Here is a 20,021-nt window from a genome sequence, read left to right as displayed (position 1 = left end):
TTTTGTATGCTGCCCTGCACTGAGAGCTTCTGTCCTCTCTAGGACCGTGGCGAGGGTGGGGCTGTCATCGTGTGCATTTCACAGACCATGGAATGGGCTTAGCAAGGTCAAGCAACTTCTCCTTGGTCACCTAGGCTGGGGGCTACTACAGAGGAACCCTCATTCTAAAGCCCACTTGGACCCTTTCATGACCTGAACCTGTGCCTCAGGGCGGAGGATGGGGGTTCTACCCATCCTCCATGATCACTTGATGAGTACTGTTCCTAGTTGGGCCAGCCTCCTCCCCACCTGTGCCCAGCCCCTGACTGTCCTGGGGACCTCTGCTGTCTCAGGGCACGCCCCAGGTTTGGACCCAAGGCCCTTGGGACTGCTGGCTCCTTAGGCCTGGGAAGGGTGAGCCTGATGCATTGGGGGTGGGGTAGGGGCCAGAGGGTGCACCGGCGAGTAGATTGATACTCCTCAGGGTTTGGGGATCACCTTGCAGATAAGTTCTGGGAAATGCAATTGCTAGGCTTGTGGGAGCCGCTTGGGGGCCTGGTCAAGGTCCTACACTTCCCCATCCCCCAACCTCCCACCTTCCTAGGGGCTCCTTTCCCCTCTAGGGAGCCCTGCACAGACTAGCTGAGAAAGTGCCCTTGAGCTGGCGATATCTTCCTCTATACACAGGGGCAGCCACAGCAGTGACCCCTGCCCCCCCCCCCCCCCCCCCCCGTCAGTGTGCCAGTTAGCCAAAGACAGCACCAGGCACAGTGTGGCCCCAGGTCAGGGCTCACTAGAGGTCACTGAGTCAGGTTTGTGTCTGGAAAGTGGTACTAGCCTCAAATGGAGGGGCAGACTCTGCGTTTAGGGTTCTGGGCTGTGTGGCAAGTCACTTCCCCTTTCTAGTCTCAGTTTCTGCATCTGTGAAATCACCCAGAGTCTGCCATGCATGCTCTTTGGGGGAGAGATAAGTTAGTCAGACACACACCCACATGCCTTCACCTGGTGTTCCCAGGTCCCCCATGCACAGGGTTCCTGCAGCCCTCACGCTGGCCATGGGATTCAGGGGGAGCAGGGCAGGCTCTAGAGTTGGGCCAGCCTGGATTTTAGTCACACCTCCCCCATCCACACTTAACTGCCCCACTCAGCGCTGAGCCTCAGTGTCCTCATCTGTGAGATGGGTGGACCATGGGCTTACCTCTTTGGGCTACTGTGGGAATAAAACAAGATAGCGTGGACAGAGCACCTGGCACAGACTCTGTTGATGGTGGTGACAGTGGAACCCCCACATACACTGTGCTGTCCTCTTGGTTGCTGTCCCCCCCAACCTCGGTCCTCAGGGATTCTGGGAAGGAGACAGCGCCAGTCTGCTGGCTCAGCCGGCTTGGCCACTGACCTTCAGAGCACCCAGGCTGTCAAGGCCGCCTGCCTGCCTGCCTGCCTGGCGGACGGGCAGGGAGGGGCACCAGCCAGTTCCTCGCCTGATGCTACCCGCCCCGTTCCCACTCTTCTCTCCCTCTCTGCGCCTGTGTGTGAGCTAATTAATCTCAGCCCCTTTGGGAAATTAGAACGCCGCAGCCGCGGCCTTCTCAGCCTCGCAGTGCCTGTGCTGCTCCTGGGCCCTGCCAAGACCCACCATGGTTTGGGGGCATGGGGTGGGGGATGGGGGCAGCAGGATGAGCTGGGCAGGCATGAGTCTCCCTGAGGCCCCCCCCTTCTGACTGGGGGGGTGGCATGGGCTCTGGCTTCTCCGCTCCCTCCCCTTCCAGATGGCACCCATAAGGACATCAGGCAATTGCTTTGCTGGGGTGAAACCCAACCCTCAGCACCTCCCTGCCCTGGTCCTGGGGCTGCTGTGGTCATCCCTCACCCCTCACTCGATCTCATGGCGGGGTCCTCTTGTCTGCCCAGTGCGGGCTGATGGAGATAGATGTAATTATGGGATTTTGCTTGGGAAATTAATTTGAAAAAGTTAATTAATTGGTGGTTCCGGAGGTGGCAGGCTCCACGCCCAGCCAGTCCTAATGACGTCAGTGCTGACCGGCCTGAGACTGGCCGCTTCCTGGGCGGGCTGGGGAGAGGGACCCCAGTGACCTGGCGGGGCAGTCCTGGTGCAGCCCACGGAAGCACAGGGAGGAGGAGGAGGCAGACGAGTATCTTACTTCGGAGTAGACACCTGGGAAGTGTGTGTGGACTGGGCTGCTGGGTGCACGTGGGCACCCTGAGAACTCAGCCCCTTATTAGCGTGTTCAACAAGCCATTGTCAAGCTTCTGTATACCAGCTCCAGTATCTCAAGTGCTGTGGCCAGCGCAGACAGCCAAATGTTGTGTCCGCTGCTTACAAATAACTTTTTCAAAACCTCTAAACTTACACCCAGAGGGTTCAAAGGACATGATAGGTCTGCTGTGCAGATAAAGCAGCTGAGGCCCAGAGAGGATTTGACTTGCCCACCTCTTCAGCTCTGTCTTCCAGCACGGTGGTGTAGGGGGTGTGTAAAGCTTAGGCTTCTTCCCGGGGAAGGAATGCTCCCATAGGCAGCCCCGTCCCAAGTGTGGGTGATAGGGGCCTCAAAGTGGACTCTGTTCCCTGAGGAGAGGGCCGGAGAACGTGGCCAGCCCCCCGATCCTGGCTCTCCTGGTACCATTGTGCCTCCTCCCCCAGCCCTTCCATCAGACGTTTGTGTTGCCCTGTGTGTTCACGTGGGGGCTTCCTCCACCACCATACCTAATCCTCATGATGACCCAGTTGGCTGAGGCAGGAGGCCCCATGCTCCAGGGCTCCCTTGGATACATAGGGACTCCATTCCTAGGACCTCCCGGCAGGGCCCCTGACCATAAGAGTCTGATCAAGTTCTAGTGTCAAGAGAAGTGTGGGCTCTGTACAGGCTTTGTCCAGACCGAGGAAGGGTCGGGGCTCAGGCAGGAGGTGGCCATCTATAAAATAGGGAAAATGGAAGCCCTATGGACCCATAGGACAGGTCAAAGATACTGATCTGCAGGAGGCCAGCAAGGTGAGGAACATGGGCCTTCAAGAGGTTTGGACCTGGGTTCCTCCAAGCTGTGTGGCTTTGGGCAGGTTCCTTAGCTTTTCTGAGACATTTTCCTCATCTGGGAAATGGGGATGATCCCATAAGCCACTCAGAGGGCTGTGGTGAGGCGCAAAGAGGTATAATCACTTGAAGTGTCTTGGCCTTGGTACCAGCCTGGGTGGGAGAGCAGGGAGCCAATGGGACTGGGCTGGCGCCAGGGCCTGAGAAGGCCAGTGGGTTTTTGGAGGGGAATCTGGTGCATGTGGTTGGGGCAGAGGAGCTAGAAGGCTCAAGAGGTGGTGGTACTTGTGAGGCCCCCCAAGAGCCAACAGCTAGCGACCCAGAGCGAGCCCCTGGGGCCCTCTAGGGGGAGTCATTCCGTACAGCGTTCACTCCCAGATTGATTTAGCACGTCCCCTCAGGATGTCCCTAGGGTCCAGGTGGGCCCTGCAGTTAATTGTGTAAGCCTCACCTCTGATAGTTTTTTCAGAATAAAAGTGACCATCATGGGCAGGATGAGCTGGGCACTTTGCATCCCACGTCACTCTCATGTGGTCTGTACTTCTGAATTTCTTCGAGGTCTGACTCTATGCTTGGGTTTAAGCAGGCCACACCCATTCCCTGAGCCTCCCATGTAAGCTGGGTATAGGGTCAGAAGGGAGAAGCTTTTTCTGCCCACCTGGCCTCCAAGAAGCTCTGGGTACTTATCCTCCAACACATGAGGCCACAGGCTCAGTGCTCAGGGCTCTCTGTACAGACTACGTGTGTGTCTGTCCATGTCTCCCCTAGACTAGGAGCTCCCTGAAGGTGGGGTCCCTGGCATCTCCGTGTTTCCCATGCCTAGCACAGAGTGAGCACTGGACGAGGGTCATAGGGCTCCTCATTTCCTATTTTACAGATAGACCAGTGAAGGCCCTGTGAGGACATTGTTCAGCCAAGGCCCGCACAGCCTTTTGCGGGGCAGAGCTAACCTGGCCCAGGTGGGTGTGGGGGTGCTGGTGCACCCCGGGGTCTATCTGCAGGCCTCAGTACCTTCCCTGACTTCCCTGGGGCCTGCAACTCCACCTGGCAGGCAGCGTTCCCTCTCTGCAGCTTTGAGCCTTGTGCTCCTGAGAGCGGGGAGTGAGGAGTTCTGGCATCAGAGTATCAGAGGGCAGACCTTCATTTCTCCAAGCCTCAGTTCCTTCATCTGTAAAATGGGGGTCTTGGTACTTCTCCCTGGTGGTGCTTGGGGGTGGGAGAGTGGTTAAAAGAAATAATGCATTTGTTCTTAGCTCCATGCCTGGAACTTAGTATGAACTCTAAGCGTTGGCCATGGTTATTATTATTATTGACGCTGTTACTGTGTTATCATTACATTATTATTCATGCTCCCAGGGCCCCAGCAGCTGCAGTGGCTCTGGGCCTGGACACAGAGCTTGGTCTGCAGAGAACGAGTTACAGTTTCTAATTAGCGCCCCAAGGAGAGGGCCTGGGTTTTTATTTTGGCTGGAGGATCCCACCTGCCCAAGGCTTCCCCAGCCCCTGTCATCCCCTCCCCAGCCTCAGGTAGGGGGCCTGGCTCCAGGCAAAAGCCTCCCCAAATTTCCCCTGCCACTCCCCCCGCGTCCCCCCACCCCCCAGCCTGGCAGACCTCCGGGGCCATGAATCATTTATGAGGCAAAAATGAAACCAATTAAGGACAAACTTTGAAAGCCTCTAATTGCTGCGCCTGGTGGCACCGAGCAATGAGGGGAGGCAGGCCTGTTCGGTGCGGAATCTCCTCGGCCCGGTCCTTCCCAGGCCGCCTGTCCCCCAGCGGCTCGGGGCGCCGCGTCCTCCCGGCTCCCCGCCGCCTCCCGGCCGGCCGCGGACGTGCCTGCGCGGCTCTGGCTGCCGCGTCTGCCGCCCCGGCGCCCGCCCGGGTCCCAGGCCGACTAATTAGGCCCGGCTCCCCTCCCCGCGCCGCCCGCCGCCCGCTCCAGGCCCGAGGTGATGGCGGCTGTTCCTGCCGTTCTGGGGCCTGTGCCCCAGAGCTGGCCGCGTTTCTCGGGGCGGGAGCCAGCTCTGCTCGCCTGGCTTAACCCAGACGAGCCCAAGATGCCCTGTCCCTGAATGGGAGGCTGGGGCGCCCCCACGGTGGGGTCCGGGCCTGGGGAGGCTCCGGGCCGTCCCATTCAGTCTCGGAGAGAGCCGCTGTAGCAGCAGGAGTGGAGGAGCTGGGCGGTGGGGGGCGGGGGGGTTGATGAGAGAGGGAAGCTGGGAGATGCAGGGGAAGGGGTGGGGGGGGTATCGAGCTCCTGAGGTGTTGCTCTGGTGTGGCCGAATCCAGTTCCTCCTCAGCTTTGTCAGGAACACAGTGAGTGACCTTAGGCAGAGTCCTTCGCCTTAGTTTCCCTATTTGTAAACTATCAGGACTGACCAGTTTTCTCCTGGGTTTGCGATTTGAGGAACCCGGCTCTCTGTGCCCCTACTTCCCTCTCTTGTGAGCTCCGAGAGGGTGGCAGTCAGGGTCTGGAGGACGGACCCAGCAGGGCCTGCCTCACTGCCATGAGCTCTGGGCATGAGTGGCCAACCTGCTCACTCTGCTGAGGGCCAGGCAGGCCCTGGGCACTCAGGCACGTTGTTTGCTGAAACCAAATTTCTGTGCTTGTGTTTTTCCATAATTATATTAGCAGGTGGGATTTTTCCTCGGGGAGGCAGTGGGAGGGGGAGCGCCATGGCAGTGTCCCCGCCTGCTCTGAGCGTGAGCTCACACTCGGCTCTGCCCGCCCGCCTGTAATGATTTTTTAATTATGCAGCCAGTGCTCGGAATTGTTAATCCGCCTCCAGCCTAGCATCCCCTCCTGCAGCTCACACCCAGCCCCTCATGGGTGTCCCCAGAGCCATGGTGCCCAGCCCGGTGTCCATCAGCCGGGGACCACCACCTCAGTGGGAGAGAGAGTAGGCTGGGAAGGGCCGCAGGGGCCGCCCTGTTCCATCTGCATGTGACAGAACTTGGTGGTGGTGGGGCCTGTGGTTCTCTTTGTCCTCCTTCCCTGCTTTGGCCCCGGGATGGCTCGCACCCTCCAGGACGGCTCTGGCTCTGGAAGGGGGCAGGGGAGTGATCGGTGTCCACCCCTGAGTGGTGTGGCCACACCCATTTCAGGGACATTAGCCTGACTCTCCAGCCTTGTGTGACCCCAAGGACACACACAAGTGTGATCTTTGTCACACACACAGTCACACTCTGCTTCCCTGCCCCACACACGCTCAGCCTCACAGCTAGACAAGCACAGTAGCACGCTCTGTGCTTCTCACATCCACAGCCACACCTGAGGGCCAGGGTGCCCTCGGAGACCACATTGCTGCCTCCCGTGCCCTGCAGGGCCCTGCCCCCACTCCCTTGCCTCCATATCCTCCCACCCCATCCCCCCAGCTGGGACACACTCTGAGGCCTCCCTTCTCCCACCTGGTGGGGTGGCTGCCTGTGGCTGGGGCCTGCCTGGACATCCATCGACCTGGCCTGGGGGAGGGGGCAGGGGGTGGGGGTGTTCTGCAGCACCGTGGCGGCGGCTCCTCTCCAGGCGCCCAGCTGTGGCATCTGTCAAGGTCAGATAGCGACTCCGGAACCAGCCGGCTCGGCCCCATGGCCCCTCTCGCCTCATTATTTTTGTGTTCCGGGGCTGCGGCGACACCTCCCTCCTTCCTCCTCAGCCTCCTGCCTCTTGCATGCCTCCCCCACGCCTCTGCAGGGAGGGCCTGCGGTCTGGGGGCTTTTGTTTTCCAGTTTTTTCCGTGCTCAGGCCAGGCGGGCGGGTAGACGCTGGTCAGAGCTGTTCGGTCTTGAACAGCAGACAGGCAAGGAAGGTGCCTCCCTCGTGGCTGGGACAGGCTTTCGGCTAATGGAACCCTGGGCTGGTTTCTCAGGGGGACAAACTGAACGTGGGTGGAGCCCAGCCCCCACCACAGCCAAGCACACCTGTGGGCAGCTTCCTGTTTCCATAGGGGCCCCAGCACCTGGCATCAGTTCCGGTCTGCACCATCCCCATCCCAGTTGGGCCCCACACTCATGCCTCAGAAGCCCTGATACAACCCACAGTGTGCACACGCATGTGCGTGCGCACACGCATGTGCGTGCGCACACGCGCGCACACACACACACACAGACTCACACTGGTATACACATGGCAACAATGTGTTGACGCTCACGGAGCAGAAGAACCCAGAAACATCCAGCCATCATGTAAACCACTGTACTATACACACATGCACACTCAGGCATATGCTTACATCCGGGGACGTAGATAGCACACGCTACACTTGTACATACAAGGCGGCCACACAAAGACCTTCACCTACACTGGCATATAAGCCCTGTGTATACATCAGTGTTCAAACCCACTGGGTGCCATCTGAGTCTGTGCATATACACCTGGGCACACCCACAGCCCCCACCCCAGACATGCACGCACACGCACACACTCATGCGTGCAGCGTGTACGGTATCTGACGCACCTTCTGGGTGGACACACATGGATCTGCTGGTTTGTACTGCTGCTCGTAATACGCGCTCCAGCCAGAGCTCACTCCCGGGGGCCCGGTGTTCCTTGAGCACGTTTATACCACCCAAGAGGCTTTTGTCCCTGACAGGCTGAAGGGAGCCTGAGGCCTCCCCCTCGATGTGCTCTGTGTGTCCAGCGAGCCCCTGGAGAGTGGGAAATGGTGGTTGAGAGATGGACTGACCTACCGTGGCGGCCAGCCTCTTCATGAGCGCCCACCTGGGCCCAGTAACACCCAGATGGAGTGAGATGGGGGGTTCCAGGTACGTCACGGTGGGCTCGCGGCTTCGGGCAGAGAGGCAGGCTCAGGGGGATGGCTTCTCAGGTTCTCTCTGGGTCCCTGCCCACCACCAGCCCCCAATTAGGGTGTGTAAGTGTTGGGGGTATGAGACGTGGGCAGACTCCGGGTCCCCCAGGGTCTCTGGGCTAACCCTGGCCATCCACTCACTTCCTCCACCAGCTGTGGACTGCTGTGACCACCCTTGAGAGGGGGAGGTAGCTGGAGGTTTAGCAGTGACAGGGCCCCCACCCCCCCAGGAAACTCAAAACCCTGGGCCAGCCGCGGGTGGCGGGTTGGGGCAGGCACAAAGAGGGCCTCTGTGCGGCCCGGCTGGGCTGCCCACAGGATTCTGGGGGAGGAGGCAGGAGCCGGTTTCCGTCCCATTCTGCTTCCTGCGGAGGCCGCCGGAATGCCCGGAGCTCTGGCCCAGCCTGGCCCGTCCGGCCCACCCGCAGCCCCTTCCCCTGTCTTTTCCTGGGCCTTAGGGTACAGCTGCACACTTCTGCGACAGTGCCTTCACGTGTTTTGCCCAGAGCCTGAGAGCCACCCCACCCGACCTCCCGAGAACCCCTAGGGCGGGCTGAACTGGACCTCATCCTCCCGCCATAAACCCTCCTTCCATGTCCCTCCGAGCCCTTGGCCAGCGTTGGAGAGCCAGGCCTTGGAGTCACACAGACCCGGTTTCAAATTCTGGCGTTGCTGCTTATTGACCTTGTGACCTTACACAGGTGACTTGACTTCCCTGAGTCTCAGTGGCCTCATCTGTAAATGGGTGACAATACTAGTTAAAGAGTTACAGAAGAAATTCAAAGAGAAAATGTGTGTAAGGTGCTCAGCATAGTACTGGTAGAGTGAGTATGGGTTATGAGGGTCTGCTGTTATCGTGTCCTCTGGGGACATGATCGCATTGGGAAGAAGCTACGTGCTCGTCTCCCCAGTAAGCCTCACAGGGTCTCAACCCTAGGGCCTGTTCAAAACGTCCTCTCCAGACTTCAGTGTCCCTGTCTGCAGGTCACTTCTTGGGCAGATTCAGGTCCTCTGGGATTTGGAGGGTGGGAGGGGGTCACTATCTGGAGTCTTTTTTCCTGTGTCTCTACTTTTTTCCTCATGGACCCCTCAGGCATCATGACTCTTATAGTTTGGGGTGAGCAGTAAGAACCATTCTCCTTTTTACGGATGGGAAACTGAGGCTCATTGTGGGGCAAAGGTGCGGTCAAATCAACAGGAAGAGACAGGAGAGAGCCACAAACCTAGATGTTAGGATTCTGGTCCCCTAAGTAGTCCTGTTAACACCCTTGCTCCTCACACGCAAGCCCTAAAAGGACAGATCCCCCCTCCTCTAATTCCTTGGCCCAGTTATCTCTGACCTAGCCTTCCGCCACGGTCCACCGGGAGGGAGGTCTTAAGATGTGTGTGGCTCTGACCCCAGGTTGATGTCAGCGCAGACATCACTTTGGGAAACGTTGGTCTAGATCCAGAGGGTCCCCAATAGAGAGGGCATCCGTTTTCCCTGCGTCACAGCTGCTTATCAGATTGCTTGCTCTAAATGGGCCAATAATCATCTTCCTTCAGAAGGTGTGTAGGAAGATTCAGAGACAAGGCATATAGTGTCTGGCACACAGGAAGTCCTCGTTCCTTAACATAGTAACTCTTATCCTCGGGGTTCCATGGTACAGATAGAGAAACAGACTCAGGGGCCGTATGCCAAGGTCACGCCGAGGAAAGGGCTCTCCTGATCGTTTGATTCTTGCAGGGAGGGAACCTGGCCTGAAGGAGGTACCCGGGGAGGAAGCCTTTGTCTCTATCAGAAGTGTCCCAGATCACTCCCTCCCTAGAGCCCCAGGTCAGGGCATTACCTCCTGTCTGGGGCCTCAGTGTTCCTTTCCATGAAATGGGCTGACCCCCTCCTCCAACTGTTTTTTGGGAGCTCTGTAAGGGAGAATAGAGCCCCATGGACTCCTGGGGTTTTCTTCAGTATGTTTCATTCTGCAGGCAACGGGGTGGTGCTGCCTTAGGTGGAGGGGTCTAAGAGGGTCAGGGAAGTAGGACTCTAGCCCCCTGTTCTGTCTTAGGGAGGTTCTAGTGGTGCTGAGGGCATGCCCTGCCCCAGGCCATCTGCTGGGTGTCAGCAGTGGTCAGCGTGTGCTCTTGTGTGTTCATCTGTAGCTGGATATGTGCCCTGTGCTCTCGGGCCAGGACTGCCTTTCTCCCAGCCTCCAGGACCAGTGTCTCCGTGTGCATTGCCTTGGGCCTGAGTGGAGCTTTTTTTTCCTTATGGAAACTCCCTAGGCTGAATCATTGAAATCAGAGACGACGCCCCCCCTGCTCCCCCTGCTCCCCCTGCTCCCCACCCCCACCCCCCCGCCCCGCTTGCTCAGCCTCGGCTCAGTTCAGCCACCAGAGCCTGTGGTCTGTTCTCTTCACCACCACTGGCTTGCCCACCATCCGTCTGTCTGTCCATCTCACCTCCTTTGGAGGCCAAGAAGACCAGCCACCAGCGTGGGTGGAAGGGTGTGAAGAGGGTGTAACAGGGATGTCAGGAGTGCACAGGGAAGTGTGGGGAAGGGTGTGAAGAGCTGGAGTGTGCAAGTTGGCAGTGCTGGTCTGCCCAGATGATGGCGGAATGGTGTGCCCTGCTGGGCCAGTGGCTCGGGGTCCTGAAGGCCCTGCCGGAATGTACCCTCCTCCAGGAAGCCTTCCCTCAGCAGGAAGGACAACTAGAAGTTTGTTCTAGCCAGCCAATGAGCCAGAGAGGGATGGCGCCTTGCTCAGACTCTGCCCTTGGCAGTGGTGGCGGCGTGGCACAACTCTGTAAACTTATTAAAAATCATTGAATTGTACACTTAGAAATGGGTAAATTTTATAGTGTGTAAACCATGCCTCAGTAAAGCTGTTTAAAAAAAATCCTATCCTTGGCCTCCGTGCCCTGCCCAGTTGGGACCCTGCCAGCCTCACGACCATACCTCACACCCTCTTCCCCATTGTTTTTTTTTAAGTAAACTCTACCCTCAACGTGGGGCTCAAACTCGCCACCCCGAGATCAAGAGTCGTATGCTCCCCCGCATGCTCTGCCGACTGAGCCGGCCAGGCACCCCTGTTCCCCTTTTCTTAAGAACTGTTGTAGGCTCGCGTCCCCTCTGGTAACCTCTCCTCATCTTGAGCTCACAGGCTAGCAGTTCCTTCCTCCAGAAAGGCCCCCAGTGCTCCACTCGGTGGCTTTCCCGCGCTCGGTTCATAGTGGTTCCTGTGACCATTGGCCCAGCCCCCGTGTGCTCCTCCAGGGCAGTACCGCAGGCCGTGGGGCTGCTGTTGGCTAAACAGGAGGGGGGTGTGTGTGCAACTGAACATCTAGAACATCTCACTGTGGGCCACCTGTGTGCAGACAGCACCATCTCTCCCCCCAGGGCCCCCTCCCCCACTGCTGTCTGGCCTGAAGGGCTCAGGCTCTGTCTGGGGGTGAATCCTGGCTCCCCTGGGGCTCAGGGTGGAGTGAGGGCATTACTGTCACCTTTGGTGACCTCATTGTTGGCTGGCATTATGATGTCACTGGCCTAGCATTCCAGGTTCCTGCCTGGGCATCTCCAAGCCCCCCAGGTGAAGACACCCCTGGGGTCTGTGACAACTCGCCCCCCCACCGCATAAAGGTGACAGGCACGGTAACAACCCCGGTGGGGGGCAGCCTTGGGACAGCTGGGTCACCTTGCCCTGGGCTACTTTGTCAGTTGCATGGGTAGAGCAAAGGTGGTCACCCAGGAGGGTAACTGGCACTTGGGCTCTGGGTTCAAATTCTAACCCTACCGGGCACCAGTCATTTGACCTTGGCCTGACAGTTTGAACCTCTTTGAGCCTCAGTTTCCTCATCTCTGAAACTGCTTAATAGCTTCTATTTCCCTGGTTTCCATGTAAAGCATAGGAGCACAGGGCCTGGGATACAGTCGATGCTTAATAAATGCTAACTGATAGGGTTGGTTAGTTAAGGGACCCTGAGCATCACTGGGTGCTGGGAGCTGGTTGGAGAGGGGTGAGTCTGTGTCTTCTGGGGCTGGCTAGAACCTGGGAGTAGTGGCAGGGGGGATGGTCCCAGTGTCAGGAGAGTGGCCCCAGCTTTGACTTCCTGTCTGCCCAGCTTAGCCAGTGAGCTAGAGCCCATAGGAGGTTGGGTCGCATGGCCAGGCCCTGAGGCCAAGAACCCATTGACCCTCAGGCTCCTCCCTATCAATCTCTGCTTCCCAAGCCATGGGCCGGAGTGGGCTGGGGTCCCCCCGCCCCCTGCCTCCCTCTCAGAGCCGTGGGCATGTCCAGCTGCTTTCTCTTGGCCCCCAGGTCCCTGAGTCTAGGATTCTCCTCAGCGCTGTTTCCATGTCTGTCAGACCCTCAAGTCTCCAAGCTGGGCTACAAGCCTTGGATCTCTCTGAGCCCAGTCCCTCCGTTTTCTGCTTCCCATGAGGCTCTGTTCTAACCTTGACCCTTTGCCCTGTCCTCTCCAAGTCCTCTTTCTCTGACCCGCCCCTCGAGTTCTCTGTCTCATGATCCCCTATCTGCACCACCTGTCTCCGTTCTTCTGCCCCCATGTCCCCCTCTGCCCCCAGCTCTCCAGGACTGGTTCCCCCCTCACCCCCCTCCCTCTGGGCTCTGTCCCCGCCCGTCAGCCCCTGGTCCCAGCTCCCGGCCGGCCCGGCTCCTGCATGGACAAAGGGGTCCTTTGTGGGCTGACCGCGGCTGGCGGGGCGGCGGGGCGCTGGCTCCGCATTGCTGATGAAACGGAGCCCTTTGTTGTCCCTCCTCAGGCGCAGTATTTCTTTTTGGGGGCTGGATGCGTTCCTGGCAGGGCCGATGATGGATGCGCCCGCCGCCGCCCGCCTGCCCGCCAGCTTTCCCTCCCGCTCATTCCCGCTCCGCTTCAACGCAGCCCCAGCTCCTCCCCTGCTGCCTGGGCACTGCCAGGCCCTTCCTGGCCTGGGAGGGGGTGGCTGTGTGCCTTGCAGTAGAGGGCTCGGGCCTGGGAGAAGGTCTTATGTCCTCGCCTACCATGAGTAGGGCAAACAAGCCCTGTGGTCAGTGGTCCACTGGGACCAGGGCATCAGCTTTTCCCAGGGTCTAAAGGAGAAGATGAGCCAGGTATAGGGGCAGATTTGGAACAAGCTTAGAGACCAGGCCTTGGGGACTAACTAGATGCTGGAATCTGCCCACCCTGAGGTTTGAGGACAGAGTTACCTGGGTGCCAGTCCCCCTTGTGTCCTCCCCACCTTCAGTTTCCGTAGCTGACAAACCAGCGTTCTGCCTGCAGCACCTGTTTGATGACATATCACGTCCTCTGCTCCATAGCTCAGCGGGTCCCAGGACCTGGGGGGCTGGGAGAGGGAAGTCCCTGAGGAAGGACAAAACAAAATGAACCGATCAGAGAGATTCAAAGAAGGGGCCAGAGGTGAACAGAACATGAGGTTTGGTCCCTACCACGAGGCTCAGGATGGAGACAAAAGCAGAGAGACTCAGCCAGAGCACCAGCCCTGAACGCAGGCCCGTGTTGGAGGGAGCTGACTTCTAATTGACCTGCCCGCCCTGCACACAGAGCCAGATCCTGGAGCTGGGAGGAGGGAAGGGAGGGAGGAGAGCAAGAGCAGCGTTAATGCAGCTATCGATTTCTGCCACCAGCCAGCAGGCCGCAGAGGCGGGGACACACAGGGGGGCTAGGGCGCAGACTGCTCCCCTCCCCACCTCTCCCCCACCTCTCCAACCCAAGGGTTCCTGTCTTCTCCTGTCCTCTCCCCTCACCATGTCTGGGCCTGCTGGCACCGTGTGCTCCAGGGCAGGGTAGCTGAGCTCACATGAGGTGATGGTCGCTGGCCCTAGTCTCCGACGCCTAGCCAGGGTCACTGCTGCCTAGAGGGGTGTTGATTTCTGAGGGAGGGCCTGAAGAGCCACCCTGGCCTTAGGCCTCAGCAGGTGGGACAGAGCACGGCTATTGTACGCTATCCTCTTCCTCTTAGTACAACTCTGACCTCTGTGGTACCCCCAGCCCATCCTGGACACCCTGCCGGGCCCTCCTGGGTTTGTCCTGGTAGAACGTGCCCGCTTGCCTGGCTCTTCCTCACCACCCGTCTATCTGCCTTCACTCGGAAGGAGTGTACATGGTTCGTTGCCCTCTGGGGAGAGGCAGGGAGCGTCTGGCTGTCTGCTGATGCCTGCCATTTTTGCCTCACTCAGGAGACAGAGCTTTTCTCTCCTATACTCGCTCCTGCTTGTGGCCACTCTTCAGCAGTCCCGGAGCAGGGGGCCCTGCTGGCTCGGGGCCTCAGTTTCCCCATGTGGAAGTGCAGGAAGTTGGACTAGATGACCTCCCAGGACCAGGCCCGGCAGAGTCCAGTGACTGAGGGGTGGTGGGGTTGCCTGGGGACAAAGATGTATGTGTGCCGCCCCCAAGCCTAGGGCGGGACAGGCCTGGCCAGATGTGCGCCTCCCCCTTGAGCCGCCAGCTGCTTAGGCTGGGCCCTCCCCTCCCACCCCGCTCCCAAGGGTTGCTGGGCCCCAGCAGGCAGGCAGGCAGGCAGGGCAGGGACACTTGAGAGCCAGGGCTGATGAGGAAACTGCCACTCCACTCCTTCTGGACAGTTCCTTCCAGAGCTCCTGGCCAAGGAGCCTGGCCGCTCATAAGCCTTAATCCTGGGGCTTGAGCAGAGCAGGCTCTGTCCTAGGAAGGGGCACCTCAGAAATGTGGATGTGGCTAAAGAACAGGCTCTGTTCCCTGGAGGGTCACACCCACTCTCAGTCCCAGTCCCAGCCTGCACTAGCCAGAGGCCCCTCCTGCCCACAGCCTACCCCAGCCCTGGGCTCTCACTGGGACCTCCTCCCAGACCCATCTGGGAGCCAGGCTGGAGCACAGCAGGGAGGCCTGAGTAGAGACAAGAGTGGGGTCTGAGGTAATGACGACTGGTTTGAGAGCGAGGAGGAAGTGTGTGTCGATATGTGCACAGCGTGTCCCCCCCACACTCTTACAGGAGAAGGCTTATCCTCTGACACAGTGCTGACTGCCCTCTAGCAGGAGGATACATGCTCCTTGAAATAAGGATTCTGTGCTCCATTTGGCAACCTCTTAAAGTCAGTTTCCTTTCCCTGCAGGACTTGTCAGAGCCTTGAGGTAATCCGTATGTATTAGGAATTGCCAAATGAGAGCCTGGGAGCAGCTTCCCAAACTACTACTTCTTTCTTTTTTATTTTTTTTTAAGATTTATTTATGTATTTTAAAAAGAGAGCCCACATAGGAGCACAAGCAGGGGGAGGGGCAGAGGGAGAGAAGCTCAAGCCCACTCCCTGCTGAGCATGGATTCCCATGATCCTGACCTGAGCTGAAATCAAGAGTCGGACGCCCCCACTGAACCACCCAGGCACCTCAACTTCCCAGACTTCTGGTCTGTACCTTCAGGCTTTGCAGAGGCTGTTCCAAATCCTTTTGTAGATGGGTCAGGGAAGGAAGATTAGGAAGCAGACGGTGACTCTCTAACCCTCCAAGGTTAATAAACATCCCCGGTTCTTTCCTACCCCCCCAGCCCAGGAAGAACCGGCCGGAGATCTGGGCTGTGCAGACCCGAGCTGAGCCTCCACCGTGACACCGGTTAACTGTATATCCATGGTCAATTCTTCTAAACCTTGTGCTCCTCGTCTATAAAATAGAGTATTATTAGCCACTACTTCAAAGGGTGCTTGTGAGTCTTAACTGAAATAGTACAAATAGGGGCATCTGGGTGGCTTAGTCAGTTAACCGTTCAACCCTTGATTTCGGCTCAGGTCGTGATCTCAGGGTTGTGGGATCGAGTCCTGCATCAGGCTCCGTGCTCAGCGCAGAGCCTGCTTGTCCCTCTCCCTCTGCTCCTCTCCCTGCTCGTGCTCACTCTCTGTCTTTCTGTCTCCTCTCTTTCTCTAAAATAAAATCTTTAAAAAAAATAGTACACATAAAAACTACCTCACCACGTGGGGCCCAGCACTTAATAAATGCCCACCAGGGCTTGCCGTTGTTACAGTGGTGATACCGCTGCTGGTCGTGGTGGGATGTGAGGGAAGGAGAGGTGGAGACGTTGACCGCCGCCCTGACCCTGTCCCCTCTTGTCCCCACAGAGTGAAGACCCTTCCACGTGGACACCTGACCATGTGCCTGCCCTGAGCAGCAGGGCCCACCAGGCATCTCTGTCGTGGGCAGCCGGGCCGGTGCTCGTCTGTGGACCCCCCGCAGTTGGCAGCCCCCGCCCCCAGCAGTGGGCTCCGGGCCGCGGCCCCACCATGTCGAGCCTTGGCAGTAGCCCCCAGGACAGCGGTGGCAGTAGCAGCAGCAACGGCAGCGGCAGCGGCCCCAAAGCAGGAGTGGCCGACAAGAGCGCGGCGGTGGCCACTGCCGCGCCAGCCTCGGTGGCGGATGACGCGCCGCCCCCCGAGCGTCGGAACAAGAGCGGCATCATCAGCGAACCCCTCAACAAGAGCCTGCGCCGCTCCCGCCCTCTCTCCCACTACTCTTCCTTCGGGGGCAGCGGCGGCAGCGGCGGCGGCAGCATGATGGGCAGCGAGGCTGCTGAGAAGGCTGCGGCCGCCGCAGCCGCTGCCTCCCTGTTGGCCAACGGGCACGACCTGGCGGCGGCCATGGCCGTGGACAAAAGCAACCCTACCTCAAAGCACAAAAGTGGTGCTGTGGCCAGCCTGCTGAGCAAGGCGGAACGGGCCACGGAGCTGGCAGCCGAGGGACAGCTGACGCTGCAGCAGTTCGCGCAGTCCACGGAGATGCTGAAGCGCGTGGTGCAGGAGCACCTCCCGCTCATGAGCGAGGCGGGCGCCGGCCTGCCTGACATGGAGGCCGTGGCGGGCGCCGAGGCCCTCAACGGCCAGTCCGACTTCCCCTACCTGGGCGCCTTCCCCATCAACCCGGGCCTCTTCATCATGACCCCGGCGGGCGTGTTCCTGGCCGAGAGCGCGCTGCACATGGCCGGCCTGGCCGAGTACCCCATGCAGGGAGAGCTGGCCTCGGCCATCAGCTCGGGCAAGAAGAAGCGGAAACGTTGCGGCATGTGCGCGCCCTGCCGGCGGCGCATCAACTGCGAGCAGTGCAGCAGTTGTAGGAACCGAAAGACTGGCCATCAGATTTGCAAATTCAGAAAATGTGAGGAACTCAAAAAGAAGCCTTCCGCTGCTCTGGAGGTAACGACGCCTTAGAGGGAGGTGTGTGGGCTCTTGTGTCTGTCTGGCAGTCCAAACCCACCCCCACCCCCCCAGCCCTGCTTCTCCTACCTGGGCGAGTGTCTGGGGGCTGCTCAGCCGATCCCTGGGCCCTGGGGATCTGGAGCAGGCTCCCAGACACCAGTTCACTGCCCAGAAAGTCAGAGCCACATCCTGAGATCTCATTAGGTTGTAGTTTGCGAGGCAAGCATCAAGTTCCAGGCGGGGGCCTAGTATTTCCAGCCAGGCCTAGGGATTCTGGATCCCTTCCTGGAGTTTTGGGCCAGCTGTGGAGGTTTCCATATAGGTCCCAAGTTTCTGACTTTCAGACGTATCCTAAAGCTTCCAGTCCATGCCCTAAGATTCTGGGGCTCTCCCTTGTCCCACTTGAGGGGTTCTGTCCTGTGGACCATGTGGCTTTAAGGGGTAAGCCCTTCACTCGTCCCTTCAGAGTCCGGCCTTTCCCCTAAGGCCGCCCCGGTGCTCACTGCCCTGCCCTGAGGCCCGGAAGAACCCTGCGTCTAGACATCTCGTTGACAGATACAGGGTTTCTTGGGACCCCAAGGGCAGTCTGGCTGCATAGGTAAACGGCCAGGGGTCCTGTGGGCCTAGGGTGAAGGGGTGGCTCTGATCTTGGTGTGTAGGCCAGGCCTGTCCACTTTGGGATGATTGGCTTTCTGGGGAAATCACCACATAGCCACATGGTCTAGGCCAAGGCAGCCTGAACAGGAAGGGGCTTCGAGCAGGCGGAAGGGTTCCCATACTGCTTTCTCTCCACCCTCATGGCAGAGCTTGTCCCTGTGCCCCCAGCCGTGGCAGCCTAGCTGTGGTGCCAGGCCTGGGTACAAAAGCATCTTTTCAGCCTGCTGTCCCGGCCCCGGCCCCGCCCCTCTATGAGTGGGCTGGACGCAAATGTTCAGAATGGTTGGAAAACAATAACGACATCCCAGCCGTGGCTACTCCCCACCCCCAAGCCCCAAACCTCACATATCTGCTCTCCTGCCCAGAGAACACACCTGTATGCACACAAAGGCACCTACTCTCATCTCACGGAGAGACACACACACCCCCCCCTCCCTGCCCAATCCACATAGATGTAGCCTCTTAACACAGCCAGGACCCTTCCTCCCCACCCCGGCCCCCCACACACTACACGCCGTAGCGTAGCTCGAGGCGCACGTCCATGCAGGCATCCAGTGCGCACGCTCCTCCCCGCTCATTCAAGAGAAACATGCACACGGCCCCCAGACGCGCCACAGCCACGTGCCGCTCGTGGCCTTTGGACCAGGGGAACGGGTCTTCCTGTTTGGAAGGAGGGTTCCTGGACACAGTGGCTCAGGGGGCCTCAGGGTGCTCCGGGCCCTCCAGCGGCCCCGCGGGTCAAGGCTTCTTCTCTGGCCCGGTCAGGATGGCAGGAACTCCGCGGGGTGGCTGCCTTTACTCCAGGCCCGTCCCTCCGCCACGAGGCCATCCACGGGGGAGCGTCTTTGCACCAGGCCCCGCCGGACCCTGACTGAACTCTCTCCTTGTTTTTGTCTCCCGCCCCCGCCAGAAGGTGATGCTTCCGACGGGAGCCGCCTTCCGGTGGTTTCAGTGACGGCGGCGGGAACCCAAAGCTGCCCTCTCCGTGCAATGTCACTGCTCGTGTGGTCTCCGGCAAGGGATTCGGGCGAAGACAAACGGATGCACCCGTCTTTAGAACCAAAAATATTCTCTCACAGATTTCATTCCTGTTTTTATATATATATTTTTTGTTGTCGTTTTAACATCTCCACGTCCCTAGTATAAAAAGAAAAAAAAAAAATTTTAACTGCTTTTTCGGAAGAACAACAACAAAAAAAGAGGTAGAGACGAATCTATAAAGTACCAAGACTTCCTGGGCAAAGAATGGACAATCAGTTTCCTTCCTGTGTCGATGTCGATGTTGTCTGTGCAGGAGATGCAGTTTTTGTGTAGAGAATGTAAATTTTCTGTAACCTTTTGAAATCTAGTTACTAATAAGCACTACTGTAATTTAGCACAGTTTAACTCCACCCTCATTTAAACTTCCTTTGATTCTTTCCGACCATGAAATAGTGCATAGTTTGCCTGGAGAATCCACTCGCGTTTATAAAGAGAATGTTGATGGTGCCGCGTCGAAGCCCCTCTGTGTCCGTCTGCGCGTGCAGAGCTGCGGCCAGGAGCTCACAGAGGGGGAGGGAGCAGCCCACCCACCCCTGGGCCCAGGCCGCCCGTGCTGCACTCGTGGTCCCCAGAATGGGATCCCCCACCCCGATAATGATGATTTTGCGAAAATGAAAGTTCTGTTCCTTTATCCATGGAGATCTGGGGAGCCCGTGTCTCGATATTTCCGATCCTGGCTACTTCCCTTAGAGAAAATAAGTCCTTTTTTCTGGCCTCGCTGATGGCCACAGAAGAAAGGGCTTCTTTGCGTGGCCCCCTGCCGGTGGGTGTGGGTGCCCGGGGGCCCCCTGCGGCCTGGGCCCCCTTGCCCACGGCCAGCTTCCTGCTGATGAACATGCTGTTTGTATCGTTTTAGGAAACCAGGCTGTTTTGTGAATAAAACGAATGCATGTTTGTGTCACGAAGCACCGCTGGCTTCTTGCTCTCCGGTTTGGGGGGCTGGCTTGGGGGCTGTTGCTGGGCAGGGGTGACGTGGAGCCACCTTGGGAAGGAAGAAGGATGGCCCCGGGGCCGTTGAGAGTGGGGCTGTCTTGAGTCAGGCCCGGCAGATCCTGAAGGGGGTCAAGCAGAAACAGCCAGCCTGGCTGGGGTGGTGGAAGTGCTGTTAATCTGGAAATGGCTGGTTCTAGAACATTCTCGCCTGCCTGATTGTACCCCCTACCTCAGAACCTGGACCTCCAGGGACCTTCACTCACCTGGGGCCACCTTCTGTATTTACCTAAATCATCAGGGCCTGGCCAGTGCAGAGCAGCCAGCAGGACCGGAGATGGGGCCCAAGCTGCCTGTCGGTTTCTTTCTTTCTTGCAGGGATCTAGTGCTCCCCCGACCACTGAG

General features: G+C 58.6%; 1 protein-coding gene across 3 annotated transcripts in view; it reads left to right on the top strand.

Moving 5' to 3' along the window:
* The window catches only part of CXXC5 (CXXC finger protein 5), a 35,102-nt gene extending 15,511 nt beyond the window's left edge, over positions 1–19,591 (top strand). For all 3 annotated transcript variants that reach the window (XM_040622363.1, XM_040622360.1, XM_040622362.1), the window contains exons 2-3: positions 15,918–16,985; positions 18,556–19,591. In XM_040622363.1, the coding sequence (XP_040478297.1) occupies positions 16,080–16,985; positions 18,556–18,600 (951 nt within the window). In that variant the 5' untranslated portion in view covers positions 15,918–16,079 and the 3' untranslated portion in view covers positions 18,601–19,591. The remainder of the gene's footprint in view (positions 1–15,917; positions 16,986–18,555) is intronic.
* Positions 19,592–20,021: the final 430 nt, after the last annotated feature.

The sequence above is a fragment of the Ursus maritimus genome, unplaced genomic scaffold, assembly GCF_017311325.1.
Source record: "Ursus maritimus isolate PB19 unplaced genomic scaffold, ASM1731132v1 scaffold_5, whole genome shotgun sequence".
NCBI classification, from domain to species: Eukaryota; Metazoa; Chordata; class Mammalia; order Carnivora; family Ursidae; genus Ursus; species Ursus maritimus.
Note: the sequence above shows the minus strand (reverse complement) of the source record. Positions and strands in the feature narration are given on the sequence as shown.